This window comes from Ranitomeya variabilis, chromosome 5 (assembly GCF_051348905.1).
Source record: "Ranitomeya variabilis isolate aRanVar5 chromosome 5, aRanVar5.hap1, whole genome shotgun sequence".
In the NCBI taxonomy this organism is placed as follows: domain Eukaryota; kingdom Metazoa; phylum Chordata; class Amphibia; order Anura; family Dendrobatidae; genus Ranitomeya; species Ranitomeya variabilis.
The window spans coordinates 375,527,950-375,554,845 of record NC_135236.1 but is presented as its reverse complement, the minus strand read 5'-3'; the positions used below and the strand labels follow the sequence as shown (position 1 = coordinate 375,554,845).

The window sequence follows — 26,896 nt, the reverse complement described above, 5'->3', positions numbered from 1 at the left end:
TCGGCCTCCGATTTGGTTGGTGGGGCCCCTCGTCCTCCGATTTGGTGGGTGGGGACCCTCGGCCTCCGATTTGGTGGGCGGGGACCGGCCTCCGATTTGGTGGGCGGGGACCCTCGGCCTCCGATTTGGTGGGCGGGGCCCCTCGGCCTCCGATTTGGTGGGCGGGGACCCTCGGCCTCCGATTTGGTGGGCGGGGACCCTCGGCCTCCGATTTGGTGGGCGGGGACCCTCGGCCTCCGATTTGGTGGGCGGGGCCCCTCGGCCTCCGATTTGGTGGGCGGGGACCCTCGGCCTCCGATTTGGTGGGCGGGGCCCCTCAGCCTCCGATGTGGTGGGCGGGGCCCCTCGGCCTCCGCTTTGGTGGGCGGGGCCAGGCCCCTCGGCCTCCGCTTTGGTGGGCGGGGCCGCTCGGCCTTCGATTTGGTGGGCAGGGACACTCGGCCTCCGATTTGGTGGGCGGGGACCCTCGGCCTCCGATTTGGTGGGCGGGGATCCTCGGCCTCCGATTTGGTGGGCGGGGACCCTCGGCCTCCGATTTGGTGGGCGGGGATCCTCGGCCTCCGATGTGGTGGTCGGGGCCCCTCGGCCTCCGCTTTGGTGGGCGGGGCCAGGCCCCTCGGCCTCCGCTTTGGTGGGCGGGGCCGCTCGGCCTTCGATTTGGTGGGCGGGGCTCCTCGGCCTCCGATTTGGTTGGCGGGGCCCCTCGGCCTCCGATTTGGTTGGCGGGGCCCCTCGGCCTCCGATTTGGTGTGTGCTCTTCCTGGGGCCACTGTGCTCTGCCTGGGGCCACATATGCTGCCTGGGGCCCCTGTGCTCTGCCTGGGGCCCCATGTTCTGCCTGGGGCCACTGTGCTCTGCCTGGGGCCCCATAAGCTGCCTGGGGCCCCTGTGCTCTGCCTGGGACCACTGTGCTCTGCCTGGGGCCCCATATGCTGCCTGGGGCCCCTGTGCTCTGCCTGGGGCCACTGTGCTCTGCCTGGGGCCCCATATGCTGCCTGGGGCCACTGTGCTCTTCCTGGGGCCCCATATGCTGCCTGGGGCCCCTGTGCTCTGCCTGGGGCCCCATATGCTGCCTGGGGCCCCTGTGCTCTGCCTGGGGCCCCATGTTCTGCCTGGGGCCCCTGTGCTCTGCCTGGGGCCACTGTGCTCTGCCTGGGGCCCCATATGCTGCCTGGGGCCCCTGTGCTCTGCCTGGGGCCCCATATGCTGCCTGGGGCCCCTGTGCTCTGCCTGGGGCCCCTGTGCTCTGCCTGGGGCCCCATATGCTGCCTGGGGCCCCTGTGCTCTGCCTGGGGCCACTGTGCTCTGCCTGGGGCCACTGTGCTCTGCCTGGGGCCCCATATGCTGCCTGGGACCATTGTGCTCTGCCTGGGGCCCCATATGCTGCCTGGGGCCCCTGTGCTCTGCCTGGGGCCACTGTGCTCTGCCTGGGGCCCCATATGCTGCCTGGGGCCACTGTGCTCTTCCTGGGGCCCCATATGCTGCCTGGGGCCCCTGTGCTCTGCCTGGGGCCCCATATGCTGCCTGGGGCCCCTGTGCTCTGCCTGGGGCCCCTGTGCTCTGCCTGGGGCCCCATGTTCTGCCTGGGGCCCCTGTGCTCTGCCTGGGGCCCCTGTGCTCTGCCTGGGGCCCCATATGCTGCCTGGGGCCCCTGTGCTCTGCCTGGGGCCCCATATGCTGCCTGGGGCCCCTGTGCTCTGCCTGGGGCCCCTGTGCTCTGCCTGGGGCCCCATATGCTGCCTGGGGCCCCTGTGCTCTGCCTGGGGCCACTGTGCTCTGCCTGGGGCCCCATATGCTGCCTGGGGCCCCTGTGCTCTGCCTGGGTGTAGGACACTGGTGACGTCACTTATCTCCGGACATTAGCTCCGGACATTAGCTCCGGGCATTAGCTCCGGACATTAGCTCCGGACAAAGCCACGGTAGTTGGCACAAATTGCAGGAAGTAGTATTCTAGGCAATTATATATTAGATATGCTTGTTTGGTTAGTGGGAATGCCCTTCCCTTCCTGTTTTTTTTCTGTAGCCCTCACTCACCGCAGGTGTTGGGCAGATTCTTTAGTGTTTAAAAAGGTTTGCAGTAAGTGCACTTTAGTTGGGGGATAAAGGGTCAGAAGTTGTCTATTCAAGAGACTCTGTTACTGAGGACTGCTAGTCTACCTTTGGTGTTATTGGTGGTAGGACACCTATATAGTCAAGGAAACTGATCTCAACCGACCAAGGCTTAACTTGTACGCTGTGCCTGGATGTAAAGGCTATTTGTTCACCAACAAAAAAGAACAAGAGAAGTCCTGTTTATACCGAATATCTGAGTCACTATATTCTAGCCCATATTGGCTACTGCTACAGTGAGGAAAATAAGTATTTGAGACACTGCCGATTTTGCAAGTTTTCCCACGTGCAAAGAATGGAGAGGTCTGTCATTTTTATCGTAGGTACACTTCAATTCCAAGAGACAGAATCTAACAATAAAAAAACAGAAAATCCCATTGTGTGATTTTTACATCATTAATTTACATTTTATTGCATGAAATAAGTGTTTGATACAGTAGAAAAACAGAACTTAATATTTGGTACAGAATGTTATTTGTCTTTGAATGTTTATAAGCTTAATGCAGATAGGTATACCACATAAAAAAGGCAATAACATTTCTCATATGTCTAGTTTTTGTCAGCATCATTTTTTAAATGTCCTTTTTATTTCGCTAAGATCTTAGAAAGTTTAAATATTTTGCAGCAATTTTCATTTTTTTTAAAGAATGTTTACACAATTTATATATTTTTTTAAAGACCTGTACAGGTTTAAAGTGACTTTAAGGGACTTATTTACTGAACAACCCCCAAAATTGATACCATTTTATAAATTGCTGTCAGGTGTTCTTTAACTCTTCAAGTGCTTCACATAAATTAATGTAAAGTGGAATTAATGAAATGTAAAATTATACTTTTTCCACTTTAATGTTGCTAACAGCAAAACAGTTCACCATAGCTGGCAGACCCCAAGGCTATTACTTGGCCTTCGATTGCCATTGCAACCGTTGGTTCCACAGAATCATAAACTCAGGGTATCAATGTGGTTAAAGACAGAGCCCTTTACTTTTGTTAACCATCTTGACGCCGCTGTTGCTACTGATAGCAGCATCTAGGCTGTTAAACGGTCATCACGAATTGTGGCCAATGCAGGAGGGTATCAGCAATAGTATACAAGTGACATCCACTGCATTTTTACCCGTTAGGGGATGCTATCGTTTCATTTCCCAGGTCAGTAAAAAGGTTTATTAGCGGTCATTAAGGGTTTAAAAAGCGAGGAAAAAGCAATTAATTAAATTAACATGTTTGGCGTCACTGTGGCCATATAAGTCTATTAAAATATAGAACTAACCCGTATGGTAAACACCGTATAGAGAACTACTGCTTTTCCCACAGGGGCAGCACGGTGGCTCAGTGGTTAGCACTACAGCCTTGTAAGCGCTGGGGTCTTGGGTACAAATTCCACCAAGGACAACATCTGCAATTAGTTTGTATGTTCTCCCCCTGTTTGCGTGGGTTTCCTCCGGGTACTCCAGTTTCCTCCCACACTCCAAAGAAATACTGATAAGGAAATTAGATTGTGAGCCCCAATGGGAACAGTGCCGATAATGTTTGTAAAACGCTGTGGAATTAATGGCTCTATATAAGCGAGTAAAAGAAATAATAAATAAACCCTCATTTGTCTATATTGATGGAAAGATAAAAATTTTATTACTCTTGGAAAAAAGGTAATGAGAACAACAAAGGGCAAAAACAAAAAATAACTGGTCCTTTTAAGGTTCATCTTAAAAAGGCCAACATGTCCAGAATTAGTAAATTACTGTTGTACTTTTTACATCAGAAGTAACATAGCTACGTTATTTTTATTAGGCCCAAGGGATTACAAATAATAGACATGACAGTGCAAGATTCTGTTGTCAATAGTTATTATCAGACATGTAACAGAACATGTACGGGATTTGCCTGGAAGGAAAGGAGGTGCTACACCACAGCAGGATATACACACGTTACCTGACGAAGGCTGAAAACAAACGTCACCGCTAAGTATAATAATTAGGGACATATTAGGGGAAGACTTGCATCATCGGAGCAGGGCTGCTTCATTACATGGATATGTTGTATCTTTTGTAGGGTGTGATTCCACCCCTCCTTATGATAGTATGCAGTACAGTCATGCTATCCACGCCCCAATAACTTTTGTTGTAAATGATAGTGTTTAACATTGTAATTCTACTCGGGAAGTATTGAGTTCTCATGTCTATTGTAGAGGTAAAAGATATATCTACATGTGAACTTCAAAAACTCAGTCTGTAGTTAAATGATCTGGGTGTTAATGGTGTGCGTGACCAGAGACTTGTGCACATCCTGGTAAAGTTCAACTGTTTATGCAAGGGACGAGTCCTCTACAGGTGTGGTGCAGTAATGTACAGTGGGTAAAATTTCTAAGTGCTTGTAAAAACAACATATTGTAATTTTCAAACATATTGTAATTTTTATAAGAAATCCTCTTCGTTCTCAAGAACAAAGGGATTTTAAACTCAATAGTTTCTCCTGGACAAGGAGCAAATTCTTTGTCATAAGCCTGGAAGTGCTGCTCTGAGGGTGAAGGGATCAGCTTCAGCGCCAGGGGAGGACATGCCAGTGGTGCAACCTGTGTAGTCGTATAGTGACCCAAGAGGTAAGGGGGTCACTTCAACATCCAAAGAAGGTGGAATTATGTATTATGATGAGCTAGTGGACTGAAAAGGGACCATATGTTGTTCTGGCACAGGGACCATTTTCTGTCTGTCCAACTCTGTTCAGTGCCCATTGCAGCATCGGAGAGCCCACATTTCAGAACAGTGGTGTAGTGTCGTGCTGCTGTGCTAAAGTGTCAATCATCAGAAGTGCAGCGCTCCCTAGAAAAGAGGAGGCCAGGAGACTAGAGAGCGGATGTCTCCTATAGATAGATGCAGCAACCACTTTAAAGCAAATTTGATAGTCTGCTTTAATGACTATCAGTATTTTGAGCAATTCTGTTTTAATTTTTTACATAAAAGGAAACCTGTCCTCTGATTAATGGTCCCCAGCATTTTAGAGAAAATTAACTTTAAGATCTGGTCCAGCCCCCAGTCAGTTCTAACTACCACTGCTGGAGGTGATCGACAGGTTCCTATGTGCAAAAGACCTGTAACGGTGCAGAGAATAAATGGCCGGGTAGGGAGCCAGAATAGTTTCTGGCCGAAACTTTAAGGTATGTCATCCGAGTGCAGTCTGACATCCGTGGACTCAGAAAATGGAGAAGATGGAGAAATTAAGTTCTCCGTTTTCTCTACACCTGTGCACTGATTCTCGCATACAAGAGAATCGGATCACACTAAGATGACACTCGGCTGCAAAACCTGACAGAGTTTGAGCCTAGTGTCATTAGCATAATCGACCCGATTCTCTCGCATGAGGGAACATATGGGATTCTGACTTCAGCCTTTGGTGCAGACTTAGAAGCTGTTCTTGCTCTATGCAGGTCAGATGCCGGTTGTAATAAATTGCCGGTATGTGCCCATAAAAGCTGTGATGGCTGCTGTTTAACTATTTAAATGATGCTCTCAATCTCTGATTTAAATAATGCAATTGCTCTTCACTGGCTCCCATTCACTCCCTGCAGCATGATTGCAATGGTTTATTATGGTAGCCAGCTGAAGGTCCACATCGTCACTATCATGATACACTTCTGAAGACCAGCTATAGGTCAAACTTCAAAGGAGACGGCGATTTATACCATATACTGCAATACTGTGAGATCAATACATTGTAGGTACCCCAAAGTATAAAAATAAGCCCTCCTACAGATCCATTGATTAAAAAATGAAAAATTTATGGGCGTCAGAAACTAGAGACACAAACAAAAAAAAGTTTTAAAAAAATCTTTAGCTTTTTTCACTACTATAATATAAAAAAAGATGCAAGTTTAATATCAGCATAATTATGCTGACCTGGAGAATCATCTTGCCCTGCCTGTCACTTTAACTGTAGAATGAATACTGCAAAAGGAAAACCCCCAAAGAACATGGCTCTGTGTCACTTCTCATGGACAAGCTTTTGAGGTGGAGAAGTCAAAAAGTCAGAAGTCAAGTGCCAGAAGAGAACGTCAAAGGCAAAAAGGGTAATATAAACAAGTAGTCAAAAAGGCAAATCCAAGGTCTGGCAACAAAGATCAGAATATAAGAACACAGAGCACAGAGCAAATACAACACCGGACAACTGTACGACTAGCAATGGTCTGACTGTTGATAGGCAACTATATAGCCAGGTAAGCAGCCTGAATGGGTGACATCTGGAGGAAATTCCGCAGGTCCAGGCAGATTGAGCAGCTGAGGCTGTCACTCACTATACTGGCAACACAGCACACCCCTGCCTCTTATTGGGTGGCTAGGCTGTCACTAGAGACACTGACAGCCAAGCATGCCCCTGATCCTAAACAGCGGCAGAGCTGTCATTCACAGCGTCCTTAAGGCACTGTGAGTAGAGAAACATGACAGGAGCAATTTGGAATTTAGCCTTTTCACTATTTCACCCCACTTAGTATATTGTTCCCATTTTTCAATATCTTTACAGCAAATTGGAAGTTAGCATTCAAAACAACAACTTGTTCCCCAAAACACAAGCCCTAATACTGCTATATCGATAGAAAAATTAAAAAACTTATGGTTCTTGGAAGAACCGAAAGGAAAAATTAAAGCAAAAAAAAAAGAAAAATGTGCTAGTCCCAAAGTTTTAAAAGTTATAGTCTAACCCTTCTGTCCAACATCCTCTGCTGTAGGGAAAACCTACGCTGCCCCATATACATTCTACGGTTGTTCAGTTTTGTGGAAACCCAACTTTTTAACATTAATATTTAGAATAGTAGAGTTTTTTCCGCAAGGACAATTGCAATTGGGTTTCATTAAAAATGTTGCACACTTTGGCTTTGACAAGCTTCTTATTTCCTTGCTTATTCAACTTTGATGTAGTCTGTTGACATAAATCAGCTGAGAAATGCTATAAAAAACCATAAGAGTTAGAAACTCTGCTATTCAACTGTCAGAATGAGCTCACTGACAGGTCCTAAGTTATCTCATTCTGCAGCCAGCAATAGACAGTGCAACACAGAGGCTATAGAAAGCAACATTTTTAATTAGACCCCATTACAAAAATTATTTTTAGCCCAAAATGCATGCATCTAAGTAAAAAAAAAAGTCCCCAAAAAGTGATCAACCTCTTCAATATTGAGGTCAAAGAACTGCAAAAACACATGTAGAAAAATATGCTGCAAACTGTGTCAGAACTGAAAACCCCACAAAAGTAAATGTTAAACAAGTTTGCAAAAGCAGGATTAGCAACCCAGAGAGCTAAATTCTACATTATGAATTCTTCCAAATAAAGTGTTATTAATTGACTCTACTCCGAGCCCTGAACATGCTCCACATCGTCTTCTTCTGTTTGCAGGAAGGCTCAAGGCAAGTTTCACCAGTTCTCAGTGATTAAAGGATTAAAGTTACTTTCATTACTTTTCATTTAAAGCTCAAAGGTAATCTAAAGAAAAGTGGCCTTAATTAATTCTGCAAAGTAGAATCCTAGATGTCCTGACAGATGATAAATAGCATATACCTACAGCATAATAATACGTTATTGGGCTCTGCTCCCACTAGTGACTTGGCTTTCATTTACAGTATAACCACTATGCCAGAAGTGTTATCTAGCAGATACTGGAAAATGCTGCTACACTCTGTTGACTTTAATTGGGTCCATTAAGGTCTAGGTGTATTTAATGGCATCATTTCCTCTTCACTTGTCAAAATGTAAGCTTGGCTGAGGTGGATCCCTGGTGGAGTAGGAACTAGTGATGAGCGAGTATACTCGTTGCTCGGGTGATCTCCGAGTATTTGTAACTGCTCGGAGATTTAGTTTTCCTTGCTGCAGGTGCATGATTTACAGCTGATAGACAGCTTGAATACATGTGGGGATTCCCTAGCGACCAGGCAACCCCCACAAGTACTCAGGCTGGCTAGTAGCTGTAAATCATACAGCTGAGGCAAACTAAATCTCCCATCAGTAACAAATACTCGGAGACCACCCGAGCAACGAGTATACACTCGCTCATCACTAGTAGGAACGTATAGCTGTTGACTGAATGACTATTTTCTATATCTGTGTAATGTGAAAGCCAGTTACCTAAAGGGATTGTCCGGTGAAAACAATTTATGTTTTACTGATCAGTGGGGTCCAAATGTAGTCACCTGCACCGATCAGCAGCAGGGGTGTTTTTACCACTGGTGGGGCACTTTTAATTCCATAAGAAAATGGAGTGGCAGGCTGGATGCGCAAGTGTTGCTCCATTCTTTCTCTATGGGGCTGCTGCAAAAATCCAAGCACAGAGCTCGGCATTCCCATGAGGAGCCATGGTCACATGCACTTTACTCCTCCATTCTATAATGGGTATAAAAGTGCCATATTCTGCATATCGGTTTGGTTCAAACAGTCAGACCCTCTCCTGTACTGCATGCATCAGCAGCATAGTGGACATTATACAGCAAGACTGAGCAGGGTAGCTCTGACTCCAGCACTGGGTTGAAATAAAACACTTGCTGGAAAGCAGCAACTACTGTGTCTCTCTCTTTACCCTTCCATCTGTCTTATCTCCATACTCCTCTCCATAGACTTCAATTGGGAGCTGTAATCTACTGTATAATAAGTGAACTCACACTCCATTTAGTTGCTGCTTTTCAAAGTGAATGAGTTAAATGTGGAAATGGCTCTTTAGTGGAGGAAAAAGCATACATTACCATGTTTCTTAGATTCATTGTACTATTAATTTTTGCAGAGCTTATGCTAACACCTGCCTTTTAAATAACATGTGTAATTCTAAACTAACCTCATTTGTTTGTATCTGTAACTTATGCGTAATTTTGCTTGTAGTCAATGCAACCATACAGTCATGGCTTTCTTGTGATGATGAGAGCTAAAAAGCCTAAAGTTGGAGCACAAAATAATTGTCACATTTTCTTTAGTATATTTAAGTATATTTTTTAGTGCATAGAGAAAATTGAGATTTAAAAGTTACAATTTTCTATTGTGGAACTTTGAATATGAATGTTTTAGCCTCCAATGTCTTCACTGAGAAGCTTAAAGTCCTATATAAGAAAAAATCAGTGGCATAATGAGAAATAAGAAAGGTAAATACAAGGGGTTGGTCACCTCTGGGAGTAAATGACTTCAATGCATTCTGTTGTCAAGAAGTAATGTATTTTTGTTTGTAAATGTTAAAACAGTAGAAAGAACAATAGTTTATTTTTTACATTTTTTTCATCTTAGCTAATCTAAAATATTTACTGTAACCTTACTACCTTATTGAAGATTACATTTGTATCTTTTGCAGGTTTGGTCAGTGGATATCGTCAGCAGCGAAAATTAATTGAAGCTATAGATTGGTCATATACAGGTAATGAGAAATTGTTTGTACCCTATAAACGTTCTGCTTTCATGTCAACATTAGAAGCAGTAGTAGTAATAATAATCAAGTATTTACATTCATTGTGGATAAATCACTCATTTATTGCGCTGTCAGGCTGCCGCATAATTCGCACACAGTGCACTGATCCAAACGTGACAGTTGCATAGAAATATATGAAGCTGTCACATTCATGTCGAGAGAGCCGTCGGCCAGTCTGCACTGCGTTCCGATCTTGAGGTGATTTATGCTGCCGTCTGACAGAGCCCTTTAACCCAAGTATTTGTTGCATTTTTGACACTGAATATTTTCGTAGCACAAAAAATCGCAGCATTTTACAGCTCCAGAAAGATTTGTATGAGTGTTTGAAATGTATTTTCTATCATGTTGCTTCAGGAGACACAGATCCCTAGAGACCTTGAATTATTACTATTGTTTCTCTTGGTGTTTTTTCAGCTTTTATATGTAACAAGACCAGAGTCAAATTTGAGCTGCAAATTATTAGGGAACAATAAATTCATCACACAATGCACCTCTGTGAGGGTTTTTGTTTTTACAGTTTTAGTACTTTTGGGAGTCGTTTTTGATCATTTGTACAAAAAAATAAAATAAATAAAAAAGCAATGTCTGAATGGGAAAAGCAAACACAAAGTTTGAGAAAAACCCTTAACATGGCACTTTTCTAAACATTTCTGAAAAGTACTTTGTGAAGGAAGCATTATAGAGATACAACTGATGGAATAGGATCCTTCTAGTGAGACACAAGTGTGATCTACTCCAGGGGGTTATCTAGGCATCTAATATTTATGGCCTATCCTAGAGATAGGTCATCAATATTGGCCCACCCAACAATCCAACCAATCAGATGAAAAGACCGTGTTGGGGCATGTCCCTACACGCTGTGTCACTGTCCAATCAGTGCGGTGGTAAACAGGGTATTGAAACACAACTTTGACAAGGAAAATAGTAACACCCAGTTGTCAATTGCTTTGAACTTTTCCATGTGGAGAGGGATGGCGCAATGCAGATTTAGATGCCCCAAAATTGCTATTGGGGACCTGTCACTAGGCATGACAGCTACTTTTAAAGTAAGTAACTATGCAAAATTGAAAGAATTTGGAGGTCCAACTGAGAGAAGCTGAGAACTAACAACGCAAAAAAAAATATTATGAAAATCATGTTGAAACGCATTTGTCATTATTATCTATATATAATGGTACGGTAGGTATACTTTAAACTTCTCTGTACACATTAGGTCAAGAGTACTTTAAAATGAATCTTGTACAAACAAGATCTAAACTATCAGATTTAGCACGTGAGAAGTGAGGGAATGCACAAGCAAGAATCAGCATGAACACCACCGCTACTCATGCCAAGTCTCCAAGCCTTATGCACAAGATGCCTGTGAAATCACTAAACATTACATGAAACATCAGAAAATGATAAAGACCTCTACATCAAAAGGAGGAGGGTCGGTAAAAAGACCTGAAGGAAACCGAAGATGCGTACTGATAACAGGAGATTCAATTAGATCATAATAATAACATCTATAAAGATATAGGACAACTACTTTGTGTTCTAAATTCCAGTAACATTATGGGCCAGGTTCATTTAGATTGGTGCTGTGCTAGTCTTAAAGGGAACCTGTCATGTTTAGCTATCAAACTGGCCCCAGTGTGTTGGTAGTAATGCAATGTGCATCATTAACATGGTTTTCTCAAAGCTCCCAGTATTATGTTTCAGAAACACTTTATATCGTTAGGGGATTCCCTCACATACCATTTGTTTCGGTCATAGGGGTGGCATCTTTATCTTTTGAGTCACGGCTCAGTCAGTGTGGTTTTGAAATTATGTGCGCCCACAGGATTGCGATTGATTGCCGTGACTGGCCCGACGTCACAGCAACCACCTAGCAAATCCCATGTGTGCGCACTGCTCATCTGCTCCCCAAGTGTACAGCCCTAGCTCCATGTCAGATGTGCGCATGCACCGGAGCCACCTCATGTCCGTGGTTACATGACGTGTGAACGCGCCCACTATGTGCGCCTCTATGTCCCCTCCACTCTGGAACATGGCTACTGTGAGCGGTGGCTGTAAGCATGCACTAGTACTTTGACTGACAGCCAGCTCTGCAGAGCGAGTTGTCACTCAATGTGCCATGGCATGCTTACCGCCGCTGCTCACAGTATTTGTACTAGTGTTGTGGGAGGTGACTGTAGCTGCTCAGTGCATGCCGCCATGACTGACGATTCCCCGGAGGGTATCATTTATTTTTCTCTTGGGAGCCCCGCTTTCTGTACAGCAGCTGAGGACCTCTCTAACGCTATTTGCTAGTAGATTAACCATATATTTACAAGCAAATAGCATTCTCTGTCATGACAGGTTTCCTTTAATGATGTACATGCAGGAGTAAGATGCTCCTAAAATGTTCGAGGCTCATGGCACTTAATCAATAACAGGTATCTTATCACTGTTGTGTGCCTCCGAGCATCTTGCCAGAAAAGTCACACAGTCAGGGACTGGAATCCATTTCTGGCGTAAGTTAAACCAGTAACCTGCTGTAACTTTGGAAGAAGTTGTCGGGCATGCTTTGCCAAGCCTTGTACCGCTGATTCTCCACCCACTATAGTGGATTTTGCTAGAACTTGCATGAAAAAGCCACAAGTAGTAACATTTTAGAGAAACTTTACGTTTCTCAGAACTATTGTGAATTTTCAAAGAATTTTACTCTAGAAATCTGTTGAAACACTTTGATGAATTGGGAACTATATATTAGTGTTCTCATTTTGCTACCACTACTAATACTGCCGAACCGGCATGCGTTAGTCCATCATAAGCCTTTAAAAACTCACTTTATGCACCATGCACATGGTACAACTGCATGGCTTTGTTGTTCTTTCATACAAGCTCCCTCAGTTTCGTATGTGCATCACTATTCTGTAAAAGCAATTCTTGAAAGGGAGAATATCTGCTTGACACATTTTTTTTTGTTGGTGTCGTACATTACAATGAAGAGGTCCAATGTATGTCTATGGGAGCTAGAGTTATACTGCATTATCTAAGGTTCCCTTATACTGTCATACTATTTATCTTGCAACCTTTAATCTGAGATTTAATATAACATCTCTATTACAGAAAGCTTTAGCCAAACAAATTGGGTGAAAAAATATCCAGCATGCAATGGTGCCAAACAATCTCCCATCAACATTGATGAGAATCTCACTCAGTTGAATATGAATCTGAAGAAACTAACATTTCAAGGCTGGGAACAAACTTCTAATCATACTTTAATTCGAAACACAGGAAAAACAGGTATATTTTTTTCGTTTTTATGTGCTGTACCTGGAAAATTACAGTTATTATCACAAAGGAATGCAAACTGTTAAATGGACATAGTAATTGCAAAATCATATTCTACTTTGCCTGAAGTCATGCAAACAGATAATTTCTAGACAGTAGCCTAAAATTGCACAAGTCAGCAATATTTGTGAGTTAGCATGCACTACACATTGCAGACTCTCCTTTCCAAAGAAGCTGACTCATCCTTGAGACAGTAGTTCATATTTATATGCTCCAAAAAGCATATGGACTTTATAGAGCGGGGTTCGTGAGACCAATGGAGATCCAAACTGTTGGAACAAGTCCTTTTCCTGTAGACGGAAACTTACAGTCATGGCTGAAAGTCTTGAAATTGTTCCAGAAAATTACGTATTTCTCCCAGAAAATTATTGCAATTACACATGTTTTGTTATACACATGTTTATTTCCTTTGTGTGTATTGGAGCAACCCCCATAAAACCTAGAAAACATGGCAAATTGGACATAGTTTCACACAGAACCCCAAAAATGGGCTAAACAAAATTGTTGGCATCCTCAATTTATAATTTGGTTGCACACCATTTGGAATAAATAACTGCAATCAGTCACTTCTTATAATCATCAACAAGCTTCTTGCAGCTCTCAACTGGAATTTTGGACCACTTTCCTTTTGCAAACTGCTGTAGGTCTCTCATATTTGAAGAGTGATCTCTCCCAACAGAAATTTTAAGATATCTCCACAGGTGTTCAATGAGATTTAGATCCAGACTAATTGCTGGCCACTTCAGAACTCTTCAGCGCTTTGATTCCATCCATTTCTAGGTGCGTCTTGAAGAATACTTGGGGTCATTGTCCTACTGGAAGACCCATGACCTAGGACACAAACCCAGCTTTCTGACACTAGGCACTACATTGCGACCCCAAATCCTTTGGTAATCTTCAGATTTCATGATGCCTTGCAGACAGTCAAGGCACCCAATGCCAGAGGCAGCAAAACAACCCGAAAATATGTTTGAACCTCCAACATATTTGACTGTAGGTACTGTGTTCTTTTCTTTATATGCCTCATTTTGTTTCGGTAAACAGTAGAATGATGTGTTTCACCAAAAAGCTGTATCTTGGTCTCATCTGTCCACAAGACACTTTCCAGAATGATTCTAGCTTACCCATGTATGTTTTGGCATACTGCCTTCCAGCATTTTTATATCGCTGTGTCAGCAGTGGGGTCCTCCTGGGTCTCCTGCCATATCGTTTCATTTCATTCAAATGTCGACAAATAGTTTGCCATGGCACTGATGCACTCTGAGCCTGCAGAGCCTCAAGGCTTCTATGGAATTTAAGTTCTATGGAACTTGATTGAGGCTGCTTATCCAACATCCAGGCTATCCTGCGTTGCAACTTTTCATCGATTTTTCTTTGTCATCCACGTACAGGGATAGTCACTACAGTGCCATGGGTTGTAAACTTCTTGATGATGTTGGGCATCGAGTACTAAGGTAAATCATGATATCTGGAGATGGACCTTAAGATTGTTAATATTGTTCAACAATTTTGGTTCTCTAGTCCTCAGACAGTTCTCTTCTATTCTTTCTATTCTCCATGCTTAGTGTGGCACATATGGACACACAAATTGCCACAGGTGATTTGAACAAGCATCACATGCTTGAAGCAAAGTTGGAAAGGTGCCAATAATTATGCCCTGCCCAATTTTGGGGATTTTGTGTGAAATTATGTCCAATTTGCTGTTTTTTTGTGTTCCAATACACACAAAGGAAATAAACATGTGTATAACAAAACATGCAATTGTAATCATTTTCTGAAAAAAATACTTCATTTTCTGGATCAATTTTAATGGTGCAAAAACTTTTGGCCATGACTGTAATTCATCTATTCTAAATGAACACTGTGAATAATACATTTCCGTTGCCGATGCAGCTGAAATGCCTGGCTGACAGTGTTTTCTCAGGTAATTTCTCAGGGATTCTCAGTTTTTGAATGTTTCTGTGCACTATTAGTATATGTTCATATTGACTTTTTTTTATATACGAACTACTTCAAACACTCTTCGAATATGCTTTCATATAAATTTTGAAATTGATACGCTTCAAAGTCCACATGAAAAAAGTGTGAACCTGCACTTACAAGCCCCAAAACATCTTGACAACTGTGAAAACTAATGGTGTATTAAAAAGGTGTATAAGTTTCAAGTGCACAGTGATTATACTTAAAGGAAACCTGTCAAGTAAAATAACACTATTAACCTACAGATATAAGGTCAATCTGCAAGTTAATAGCTTTCTGACATTGTGCGACTCCTGCACTGAGAGCCCCTCTGCCAGGAGAAATTTAACTCTTTTTTTTTTCAGGCAGATTCGCTCTCTCTATCACAAGGGTGGCGCCGGCACGGTTTCAGACACCTATCTGTGTATTGAGAGCGGTGGCTGTAATTGTACCCCCCACAGTGACTGACAGTGCCGAAGACGCAGTTACAGGCGCCGTTCTCTATGCACAGGGAATAAGTTGGATGAAGGAAGAAATGTATGGAAAATACCAATGTGTAAATGCATATTTTAAAGAGGAAAGTACCTAAATTGTCTTCTTTATTAAGTCTTGTAGTATTGTACTCAGACATGTCTATGTTATCTAGGCATCCTACTTGGTTAACAGGTGATGCTAGGTGATATTTGCTATTGAAATATGGATAGACACTCAAGAGCTCATAGGGTTTGGCAACTAGACTTTCAGAAACCGTCAACATTCAAAAAACTCTGTGTTTTTTTTAAAGAATGAAATGCTGCTTTTCAATACGACTTTAGCAAACTGTGGTATTCTGGGTGACAGCCTGTATCAACAGCATTGGCTGTCCTATATTTTGCCACCTTGCCAGATAATGCAGATACAATTGAATATTCAAAAATCTCAAGCAATATGGAAGTCAAGCACATGTTCCACTCAGTTCTACAATGCTTGGAAGTAGGATTGGAGAGAGTAATTGGAGTTTCGATACAGTATGCCCAATATTTTGAACTTTGAAACAAGAAATTGTTTACCAACTGGAGCTCAGATATGCCAGGTGTTCTCCAAAATCCATTCAAACAATGGTGATCATCATATAATTACAATATGGTACGTCTGTTTTAAACAGCTTATTGCTTAACTTCACTTCTCAAAATTGAAATCGCAACACCAAGACATGTTATTGATATGTAAGTTATCAGAGGATAGAATCAACATTTTTCAAAACATCTTTATTTATTAAGTATCTAGTATGAGTGCGACATGCACAAATACATGCTCTCACACACTTTCTGCCATGCTGAATGCACTTGGGCAAACAAATCATTGGGATCCACTGCTCGCAGCTTCTTTTGAAATTGCCGACCAATGACATCCCAGATGTGCTTAATCAGAGAAGTGCAGAGACAGTGCAGGCCATGGTAGCATGTTTAGGCCATGAAGGCTTCAAACATAGGCATGGGCAACATGTGACCTGGCTTTGTCCTGTTGAAAAACAGCTCAAGGAACACTTTGAAGAAATGTCTGTTCCATGGCCAAATTAATATCACACCAAGCTGTTAGTGTACTTGGAGTGAAGACTAGAGGGGTCTGGCTACCGTCCATTATGCCACCTCACACCATAGTACCAGAAGTAGGACCGGTGTAACATGACAGACTTCTGCATGATGTTGCCCACATGGGCTTCAGACCAATCTGTTGCTATCACTACATCCAAAACAAAAATGGGACTCATCGCTGAAGATGATAGATTTTCATTTTTGGGCAAAAAAGAAAAGATTTAGATAGCACTCACCGGTCCTTAAAACTTCAAGCTTCATTCAGATACTTAAAGCATCATGGCTTGGAGAACAGGTTAACAAGGTGTGCGAGCCAGTGCTGACGACGGTCGTTTCACGCTTCTTCTTTTTTGCACATGGAATGTCTTGCTTTTCTGGATGAGCACCCGGAGTCTAGAAGTGCGGTATAACAGAAATCCAATGAAGAGGGTAACAACCGTGCATGTTGAGGTCTAGCCCAAAAGCAGTGCCTTTTTATAAACCTCTTTTTTCTTTTGGTATCTGAAGATCTTCATTCTTGCCTTCATTGCCATTCTCTTTGCACCATGTTAGCGTTTGAAAGAGGTGATATGAGTCCAATAGAATTCCTGTAGCTAGATATCAGGCTCATAGCCCAATGTCCTCCAAAAGCCTTCTGATGGTTTCAATGGACCTTGTTTGTCACTTTAAGATTGGTATGTGATGTCCAATTTCACTTTCAGTTCTGAATGTGTCAATTGTGGAACCAGTGATATAGCCATTTCTCCAAAATATGATGGAGCCTCTGTTTAGCACAATAAGACGGCATGTTGTCTCCCATCGTGCCCATTTAGGATGTCATTGGGCAGCAATTGCAAAGGTAGTTGCCTACAGCGGATTTTGATGATTTGCATGCTTTAGTGCATTCAGTGGAACAGTGCATTGCTCAGACAACCATTAATGAGCTTATTAATAGCATGTCACAGAGCGTAAGTGCATGTATTTCTGCATTTGAGCTCATAATCAATACTGAGTTTATCGAAATGTTTTGAAAATGTTGTTCCTGTTTTGTCAAAGTTTGCACATCGTTAACATGTGCATAAGTTCTGTCATTTCCATAATTCATTTCTTTCTTGGTGTTACAATTTCAAAGTTGAGTAGTATACAGATTGTATGACTTTCCCTCTATGGCAAACATATTCATAGTAGCTTTATCATCTATTTGATGGTAGACCAAACCCATACAACGTCTATAGGGCGACACAACAATACAAATAGCATGGTAAACTCCTGACATATTTACATGTAGAATTGTTCTTTCAGAATATAACTCAGGTATGGAAAATATTGTAAATTGTAGAATGTGTTACCAAAACTGGAGGCTGAACATGGGTCTTATCAAAACACATGAACCGTGTATATTTCATTAGGACTTGCAGGATGTTTTTCATTGATTCTATATGTAGCCTTGATACTGTGTAGTCTGGATTTCTTCAGGGTTTACGCAAAGGACAGAGCGTAAATCGATGTTTAATTACCAGTAACACAGTAAATGACCTTACAGACCTCACAGCTATCTCTAGGGAATCCTAAGACATTTAGTCTTTTTACTAGCTAGGTAAATATATTGCACGCAAGAAGTAAAAACTATTGTTAGGTCACTAGAGGATTTCTACTATTGTTTCACAAAGGTGGCATTCAGATTCTTTATACTGTTTTGAGTAAAAATGCCTATATTGTTTTTATTGTCACGCCAGAGCGATTCACTGACATTTCTATTTGTGTGGCATGCAATTTTCAGATTTTATACAAAGGTATTGATGAGTGACATACATAAGCTTCACAGAGACATTTGATGGCCCTGTCGTAATGACATAATGTAAACGCTAAGAGACTTGAATTGAAACCGCAGGGAACTTATCTAGGATGCTTAAAGACATCGGCCTAAAAAAACAACTCCTTGCATCTGAGAGGTGACATGCATCAGTGTTTCTCTTTTATCACATCTAAGAGTTCAGTTTTAGGGATGTAACTAACAAAAACGGGGCAGCAAAACAAAAGTTTTTGTTTTTTTTATAGTCATAAAACTTTAAATTGCTTTGTACAGTAGGCCCCTTTGTGCAATGCTTTACATCTGTCAGAAGGGTTTGATCTTCTGTACAGTGCATAGAATTCACATGCTACCTGCTACGCAGCCACAGAGACTTGGGCTGTCGATGACATCTGGTGGCTCACATGACTTAGAGACGTTTTAGGTTACAAGTCTAAATATGAACCTCTGCCTATTCTGTGAAAGAGGAACAGTTGTTTTTATGTTCTGTTATTTGGTATTGCTCATGGCTAATATAATCCATGCTAAATGTATTAAATATAGAGAAGGAAAGAAAATAATAGACATATCTTGCTTTTATTGACATGCTTCTGTAAAAGAGTGGTCATTGACACTATACCAGCGTTGTTAAGGTATATGAGGATAGAGCTGGGTATATCTGCTCACTCAGCTGCACATAGAGGTAGACACAGGTACACTCTCTTTACAGCTTACGTTAGTTCATTAGACATGTGGCATAAACCAACGCAAAGTGAAAATAAACACAGCTCTTTGGGCAAAAACAGGGAAAAGCTAAACAAAATGGTATACAGTCTCTGCATCTGCGGGGATTCGCCCACTCAGGATAGTAACCACTCACTGTTTGAGCTTTTCCTTCTCAGGACACAAAACGCTGGAGTTCCTCTCTCCAGCCCTACTGACCACTGAATGCTTCTAGAGGCCGACTATTTAACCCCCAGACCACACCATTTCGTGGATATAAAGTGGACAACCTCCCACCCACTCTATGGTTGTCCACAAAAACCCATCCCTTTAAATGGCCATTTAACGCCTCTCAACATATAGTGTGCTGGAGGAAACTTCTGGGTTTCAAATCACTAAAGCTAATAGCCTCAATGAAATGTATCACCCCTCCAGTAGTTTGCCAGTGACTTTGTAACACAGTTTTTCTGTACACTTCTAAGGGAGAGCTAATTTGCAAAAATCTCTCCAATGAACCAGTCCCTGTATATAGTTCTCCATATAGCAATAACCCCCAGAATCAATCAAAGAGCATCATGCTTTAAATTATATATAGCCTTCCACATGACCTGTACTTTCAGGTGAAAAAAGACCATTTTTATAGTGCAAATTGAAAAAATGAACATAAATAAAGAATCTGTTGCAATGGACAAAATCCTGATTTTCTTCAGCAGCAATTTTCATTTTTGCCTTTTAAACATGATTGTCATTTATCGTTGTTTTGTAATATAGTACGTTGTATTTCAGTTTGATATAGAATCAAAGAATGTTAGAGTTGGAAGGGACCTCCAGGGTCATCATGACCAACCTCTTGCTCAATGCAAGATTCCCTATAAATCTCAGACAGATGTCTGTCCAGCCTCTGTTTGAAGACTTCCATTGAAGGAGAACTCACCACCTCTTGTGGCAGCCTGTTTCACTCATTGATCACCCTCACTGTCAAAAAGTTTTTTCTAATATCTAATCTGTATCTTCTGCTTCATCCCATTGCTTCTCGTGTTTCCATGTACAAATGAGTATAAAGGCTGAGTCACACATAACGATATCGTTAACGATATCGTTGCAACGTCACGCTTTTGGTGACATAAGCAACGATCCCGCTAACGATCTCGTTATGTGTGACAGCGACCAACGATCAGGCCCCTGCTGGGAGATCGTTGGTCCATGGGAATGATCAGGACCTTTTTTTGGTCGCTGATTACCCGCTGTCATCGCTGGATCGGCGTGTGTGACGCCGATCCAGCGATGTGTTCACTTGTAACCAGGGTAAATATTGGGTTACTAAGTGCAGGGCCGCGCTTAGTAACCCGATATTTACCCTGGTTACCATTGTAAAAGTTAAAAAAAAACACTACATACTCACATTCTGATGTCTGTCACGTCCCCCGGCGTCCACAGGGTTGACTGTCAGCGCCGGCCGTAAAGCAGAGCACAGCGGTGACGTCACCGCTGTGCTCTGCTTTATGGCCGGCGCTGACACATTCAGTGCAGGGAAGCTCTCGGCAGCAGCGCTTGCATTACCAGCGCTCCTGCCGAAAGCAGTTTTAACCCTGTGGACGCCGGGGGACGTGACAGACATCAGAAGGTGAGTATGTACTGGTTTTTTTTTTTATCTTTTACAATGGTAACCAGAGTAAATATCGGGTTACTAAGCGCGGCCCTGCACTTAGTAACCCGATGTTTACCCTGGTTACCCGGGTGCTGCAGGGGGACTTCGGCATCTTGAAGACAGTTTCAATGATGCTGAAGTCGTTCCCCTGGTCGTTGGTCGCTGGAGAGAGCTGTCTGTGTGACAGCTCCCCAGCGACCACACAACGACTTACCAACGATCACGGCCAGGTGGTATCGCTGGTCGTGTTCGTTGGTAAGTCGTTTAGTGTAACGGTACCTTAAGGATGATCCCTCTACACTGTGACAGCCCTTCAGATATTTGTAGACAGCTATTAAGTCTCTTCTTAGTCTTCTTTATTGCAAGCTAAACATTCCCAGATCCTATAACTGTTCCTCGTAGGACATACTTTACAGTCCTCTCCCCATCCTGGTAGCTCTTATATTATTTAGCATTATATTGCCACAAGGAATATATTGTATAACAAATGTCTGCCTGTTAACACCTAAAATAATATTTAATTGGTTTTAATACATTATCTTCTTGGTTCTTCAGTGGAAATTAATTTGACAGGAGAATATTACCTTAGCGGTGGAGCCTTAGATGCAGTTTACCGGGCTAGCAGAATAACGTTTCACTGGGGAAAATGCAATGCTACATCAGATGGATCAGAACACAGTTTGGAAGGCCAGAAATTCCCTTTAGAGGTAATCATTTATAATTCATATTTTTGCAATGTTTTTAGCAACTCTAAAGTAAAGAGATGTTTAATAATTCTAAGCCAAATAAGACCAACAAATGCTAACTAAGACTCAGAGTTTGCTAGTTATCCCATGCCATAATTATTGTTATTCGTTCACATAACTAATGTTTGAAGGGCTTTTCAGGAACTTTACTGCTACATAAAAATCTGCAAATGTTCTACAATATGTGCATGTATTAAATGAGGATTATGCCACAGATTGTGTTACATTGCATGAAGTCCACAATGTATTCCGCAACAAAAAATTGACATGATGCGCATCTAAAAATCTATATTGCATGGGTGGATAACATTTTTAGTATGTAGATGAAATTTGTCATCTACAAATCCAGCAAATATTGCCTTGACTCAGATAGCACAGCACTGGGAAATCAGATCACAAAGAATGTGTAATTTGACTCCAAACTGTAACATAAGTGTCGGTTGCTGTCCCTTCTTTCTGCTGCGGGCCGCTAGGAGGTGCCACACCTCTCTAGTGTTTACATGAAGAGTGACATCATTTTTTATCATCACATGACTTGAAATGTCAGTTTTTTCACCAATTTTTTTTTCTATTAAAGGCTCTATCTTTAATTTTGAAATCAGTCTGGGCTCGCTCGTGAGTGGAGATTAGCTACTTTGGTGTATTCCAAACACTAACCATACAAAAATAGTGATTAGTGCTAATTTCCCTTTGGTAGCACACAGACAGAATCAGCAGCATAGAGGAAATTATATAACTATACTGAACAGTGTAGCTGTGAAGCTACCATTGGAATAAATTAGCCTTACCACCTTTTCATTTGCCACTCATTACGCCTCTCTTTCTCCCTCCGCTCTAAGTAGATTTCAATATGCTGGCTAACCTTACACCGTACTGTGCTGGCTGCCTTGTCTTGAGCAAAATGGGCCTTAACAGATTTTTTTTACAGTGAATAATGAGGCCAGGAGGCCAGGGGATTGAAAGAGGTGGATTATAATTGGAGAAATAAGCATAGTTTTCTGACAATATATTACAAAGTTTCTTATATTTGCTTATGCAGAGTTTGTTGAAAGTACATTTTCTGTGGAATTTTATTTTAATGTAATATAGGTACTTTTTCAGGATAAAATGTGTTCCCTACTATAAAATATACAGCTAAAATGAAGAGAAAGAAGTGATTGCACCTCCTCTATGGAATAATGTGGGAGGCCCTTTATAAGAGTTTGCTTTTCAATGCCTAAATGAAGGTCTATTGTTTGAGTAACAATGTTTCAGAGTTGAGTATGTATGTGGTTGGAATAGCAATAGTCAAGGAACATCTGTCAGTACTTACAAGGTATAAAATAAGTAAAACATGTTCTTGATGTCATGCAAAAAAGCTAATGGACGCCCTTAGCAGGTACAGAATTATACATCCATCACTTTATTATGTAGGCTCCATGCAGCTAGACATTTCTTGTTTCTAACTTAGTACATGTATCTGTGTCCTTATAACTATCAGCGACTAATGCTGAATGCATAATCACAGCTAACAGCTTTCTACCATTTCATCTCCGGTTACAGATGCAAATCCTCGCTTTTAATGACAACCAGTTTGAGAGTTTGGATGATGCCATAAAAGGAAATGGAAAACTGAAAGCTTTATCTGTTTTATTTAAGGTAAGATCACTTATTTAGGTCTTGCTCACTACAGACCTATTTGGCAGCAACATATCTGAAAAAGTTGTGACAGAATTAACAAAAGGATGTAAAAGTAAGTGTTACAAATGAAAAGTAGCTGGAGGGTCAATTTTCAATCAAGTCACATTACTGTATACAAAAATAGTCTGATAGAGAGGCAGAGTCTCTCAGAAGCAAAGATGGTTAAAGGTTCATCACTCTCTGGACAACTGCATCTAAAATTTGTGGAGCAATTTCTGAACAATGTTTCTCAATGTAAAATTGTAAAGACTGAATATCCCACTCTCTGCAGTACAAAATATCTTCTAAAGATTCAGTGACTCTGGAGAAATCCATGTGCACAAGGGACAAAGTTGGATACTTATGATCTAAGATCCCGCATGCATCACTTCATTAATGACAGGCATGATTGAGATGTGCAAATTACTTCATGGCTTCTGGAATACTTTTGGAAACCATTGACTGCAAAGAAAGTTTGCCATGCAATCCACAAATTCAAGTTAATCTCAATCACATAAAAAACAAGCCATATACCAACATATCGTCTCTGGGTCAAAGCTCAATTAAAATGAACTCAGGCAACATGGAAAACTGTTCTGTGGTCAGATAAATCAAAATTTAAAACCAATGCGCTATGTCCTGTGGTCTCAAGAGAAGAGAAACCATCCAGCTTTTTATCAGCACATACTGTATTTTTCGGACCAAAAGACGCACTTTTTTAAACCAAATTTGGGAGGAAAGTGTGGGATACGTCTTATGGTCCAAATGTAACATGTGGGGGTTGCCTGGTTGCTAGGGAATCCCCACATGTACTTATGCTGGCTAACAGATGTAAATCATTCAGCTGCGGCGATGAAAGCTAAATCTCTGAGCACTAAAAAATACTCGGAGGACACCCGAGCGTGCTCGGGAAATCTCAAGTAACGAGTATATTCGCTCATCACTAGTGGTGAGCGTGCACACAGGCCATGGAAGTAAAGTGCATTAAATATAGTTTTATTTGAAACAATTGTACCTGATAATTCCAGCTCTTTCTGTAGCTCTCCACAGGTGGTACCTGGCTGTTAAAGGGAACCTGTCACCCCGTTTTTTCGATATGAGATAAAAATATGGTCTGAGCTCAGCTTTACATCAGTACCTTTCATATTTCCCGATTCCCCACCTTTGCTGCCAAAATACCTTAGTAATCTCTCCATTTTTGTATGTCAATCACCCTGGTCCGGTCCGATGGGCGGGGCATAATCGCTGTCGCTGCCCCCGCTCCTTGGCGTGTCAAACGTAACTAGATCTGTGAATACCACAGATCCCGGTCAGTTTCTGCGGTTGCGCATTCAATTACCCTCTGCCTGCACAGTATGTTTTGACCAACGGTGGGCAAAGCATGAAATCATTATTGCGCATGCGCCGGCTTTTGACCCTATGCTCTGTGCCCCAGAAGCATAGAAAGACTTCCGTGGCACAGAACGTCAAGGAAAATGCCGGCGCATGCACAATAATGAGTTGAATGCTTTGCCCACTGTTGGGCAAAACATACTGCGCACGCGCGAGATGCCACTGGAATTCGCAGGTGCAGAAAACTACGCAACAGCAGGAAAGAAGATTCGTAGAGCAAAGCCAGAGGTGGGGAGAATCGGCGATTAGGCCCCGCCTATCGGACCAGACCGGGGTGATTGACATGCGAAAACAAAGAGATTACTAAGGTATTTTGGCGGCAAGGGTGGGGAATCGGGAAATATGAAAGGTACTGCTGTAAAGCTGAGTTCAGGCCCGATTGAACCATATTTTTATCTCATATCGAAAAAACAGGGTGACAGGTTCCCTTTAAATAACTCTTCTCATAATTCTTTTCACTCCTCTGTCTGAAATCTTCTGTGGAGCACCTAGTTGTGGCCAGTTTATGATGCTCTTACCACTTTCGGATTATAGCCCCAGCAGCGCTCACTAGAATCTTCAGCAGTATATAAATTGTTCTGTAACCAATGTCATCAGTATGTTTTGCAACAAAAAGGTTGCAAAGGTCTTGAGACAGCTTACTGGTTCTACCCATCATGAGAAGTTTCTTGTGTGGCACCTTGGTAATGAGATAACTTTTTATAGGCCATCAGTTGAACCAGCTGATATTATTTTTCATTAAGTGGCAGGATTGCTTTGTAATTACTGATAGATTTCAACTGGCTGCCTCCATGCCACACCACATTGATGCAGTAATTGATGCAAAAGGAGCCCTGACAAAGTATTGAGTGCATTTACAGAACATACATTTCAGTAGGCCAACATGTTGGATTTTAACATCATTTTTTAATCTGGAGTTTTAATGTATTCTAATTTACTGAGATAATGACTTTTGGGTTTTCATTGGCTGTAAGCCATAATCATCAACATTAACAGAAATAAACACTTGAAATAGATCACTCTGTAATGACTGTATATATTGTATGAGTTTCACTTTTTGTATTGAAGAAGTGAAATAAATTAACTTTTTGATGATATTCTAATTTTGTGAGAAGCACCAGTATTACCTCCATGTTGTATCCCAGTATCAAACTAGCACTTCTGATTTTAATGGGTCTTGCAAGTAGTAAACACACTATTCTGTAGAATTCAAGTTAGAATAAAAGTAGCCCGGGGACATATACCTGAATAACAGGCTGATGTTCAAACAAAATGGTCAACATAAAGTTGCTGAAACTTGAGAACTTGTTTAGACCCAGATGAAAGGCAGACTTCAACATTTACTGCCCAGTAGTACTAGTACACGACTTTTATGGAAGATATCACTTGACAACAATGTTGCTTCCTGTACCTGGTAAGACAATCTTACTGTAAGGGTGTGTTATGACAGAATTGTTCATTAGGTCATCATGAATGACTCATCAATGGTCTAAAAACTGACACATATTAGAAAGCTTGTGTAACTAGTAGTGCATCACAAATCTTATATGCAGAGTGAAATGTAGATGGTGGCAGATCATGAGGCCTATGAGGTACAGTTTCAGCAAGTTGCAGCAGAGCAGAATGTTTGTGAAGCAGATTGCCAGCCAGTAGCTGCAGAGCAAGAAGAATGTGAGGCAAACCTTCAGTCAATGGAACCAGAGTAGGATGTCTGTAAGGTAAAACTTCAGTCTGTAGTTGCAGAGCAGGAAGTTAATGTACAGTATTTCCTGCCAATATCTGCAGTGACAAGCTTGTGAATTAATTATTCAACCATTAATTACACAGCAGGAAGTCTGTAGGGTAAATCTCCAGCCAATTGTTGTATAGCAGGAAGTATGTGAGGAAAAACCCCTAGCCAATGGCTGCATAGCCAAAAGTCTGTGAAGTAAATCTCCAGCCAATCGCTGCAAAGCAGAAAGTCTGTGAAGTAAATCTCCAGCCAATAGCTGCATAGCAGACAGTCTGTGGGGTAAATCTCCGGCCAATAGCTGCATAGCAGGCAGTCTGTGGGGTAAATCTCCAGCCAATAACTGCATAGCAGGGAGCTGTGGGGTATAGCTCCAGCCAATAGCTACATAACAGGGAGCTGTGGGGTATAGCTCCAGCCAATGGCTGCATAACAGACAGTCTGTGGGGTAAATCTCCGGCCAATAGCTGCATAGCAGGGAGCTGTGGGGTATAGCTCCAGCCAATAGCTGCATAACAGGGAGCTGTGGGGTGTAGCTCCAGCCAATGGCTGCATAGCAGAAAGTCTATGAAGTAAATCTCCAGCCAATCGCTGCATAGCAGACAGTCTGTGGGGTAAACTTCAGCTAATAATTGCAAAGCAAAAGCTATTTCAGAGAATGGGAGAATGGGGTATTTTGACACCTTATCCTGTACAGTCCAATGATTTGCAGATATTTGGGATTTTATAGGGTGACCAGTACCTATAGGGTACAAAACTTCTTGGAAACTTGCAGATGAGCAAGAAGAAAATTACTGTATAATTTCCTGCTATGAGATGTTGCATAATGCGGACTGCCACATTGT

General features: G+C 41.9%; 1 protein-coding gene across 8 annotated transcripts in view; it reads left to right on the top strand.

The window, feature by feature from the left end:
• Positions 1-26,896, top strand: part of PTPRZ1 (protein tyrosine phosphatase receptor type Z1) — a 307,734-nt gene that overhangs the window by 116,578 nt on the left and 164,260 nt on the right. For all 8 annotated transcript variants that reach the window (XM_077264975.1, XM_077264974.1, XM_077264973.1 and 5 more), the window contains exons 2-5: positions 9,422-9,484; positions 12,629-12,805; positions 21,081-21,232; positions 22,814-22,909. In XM_077264975.1, coding sequence (XP_077121090.1) covers positions 9,422-9,484; positions 12,629-12,805; positions 21,081-21,232; positions 22,814-22,909 — 488 coding nt within the window. The remainder of the gene's footprint in view (positions 1-9,421; positions 9,485-12,628; positions 12,806-21,080; positions 21,233-22,813; positions 22,910-26,896) is intronic.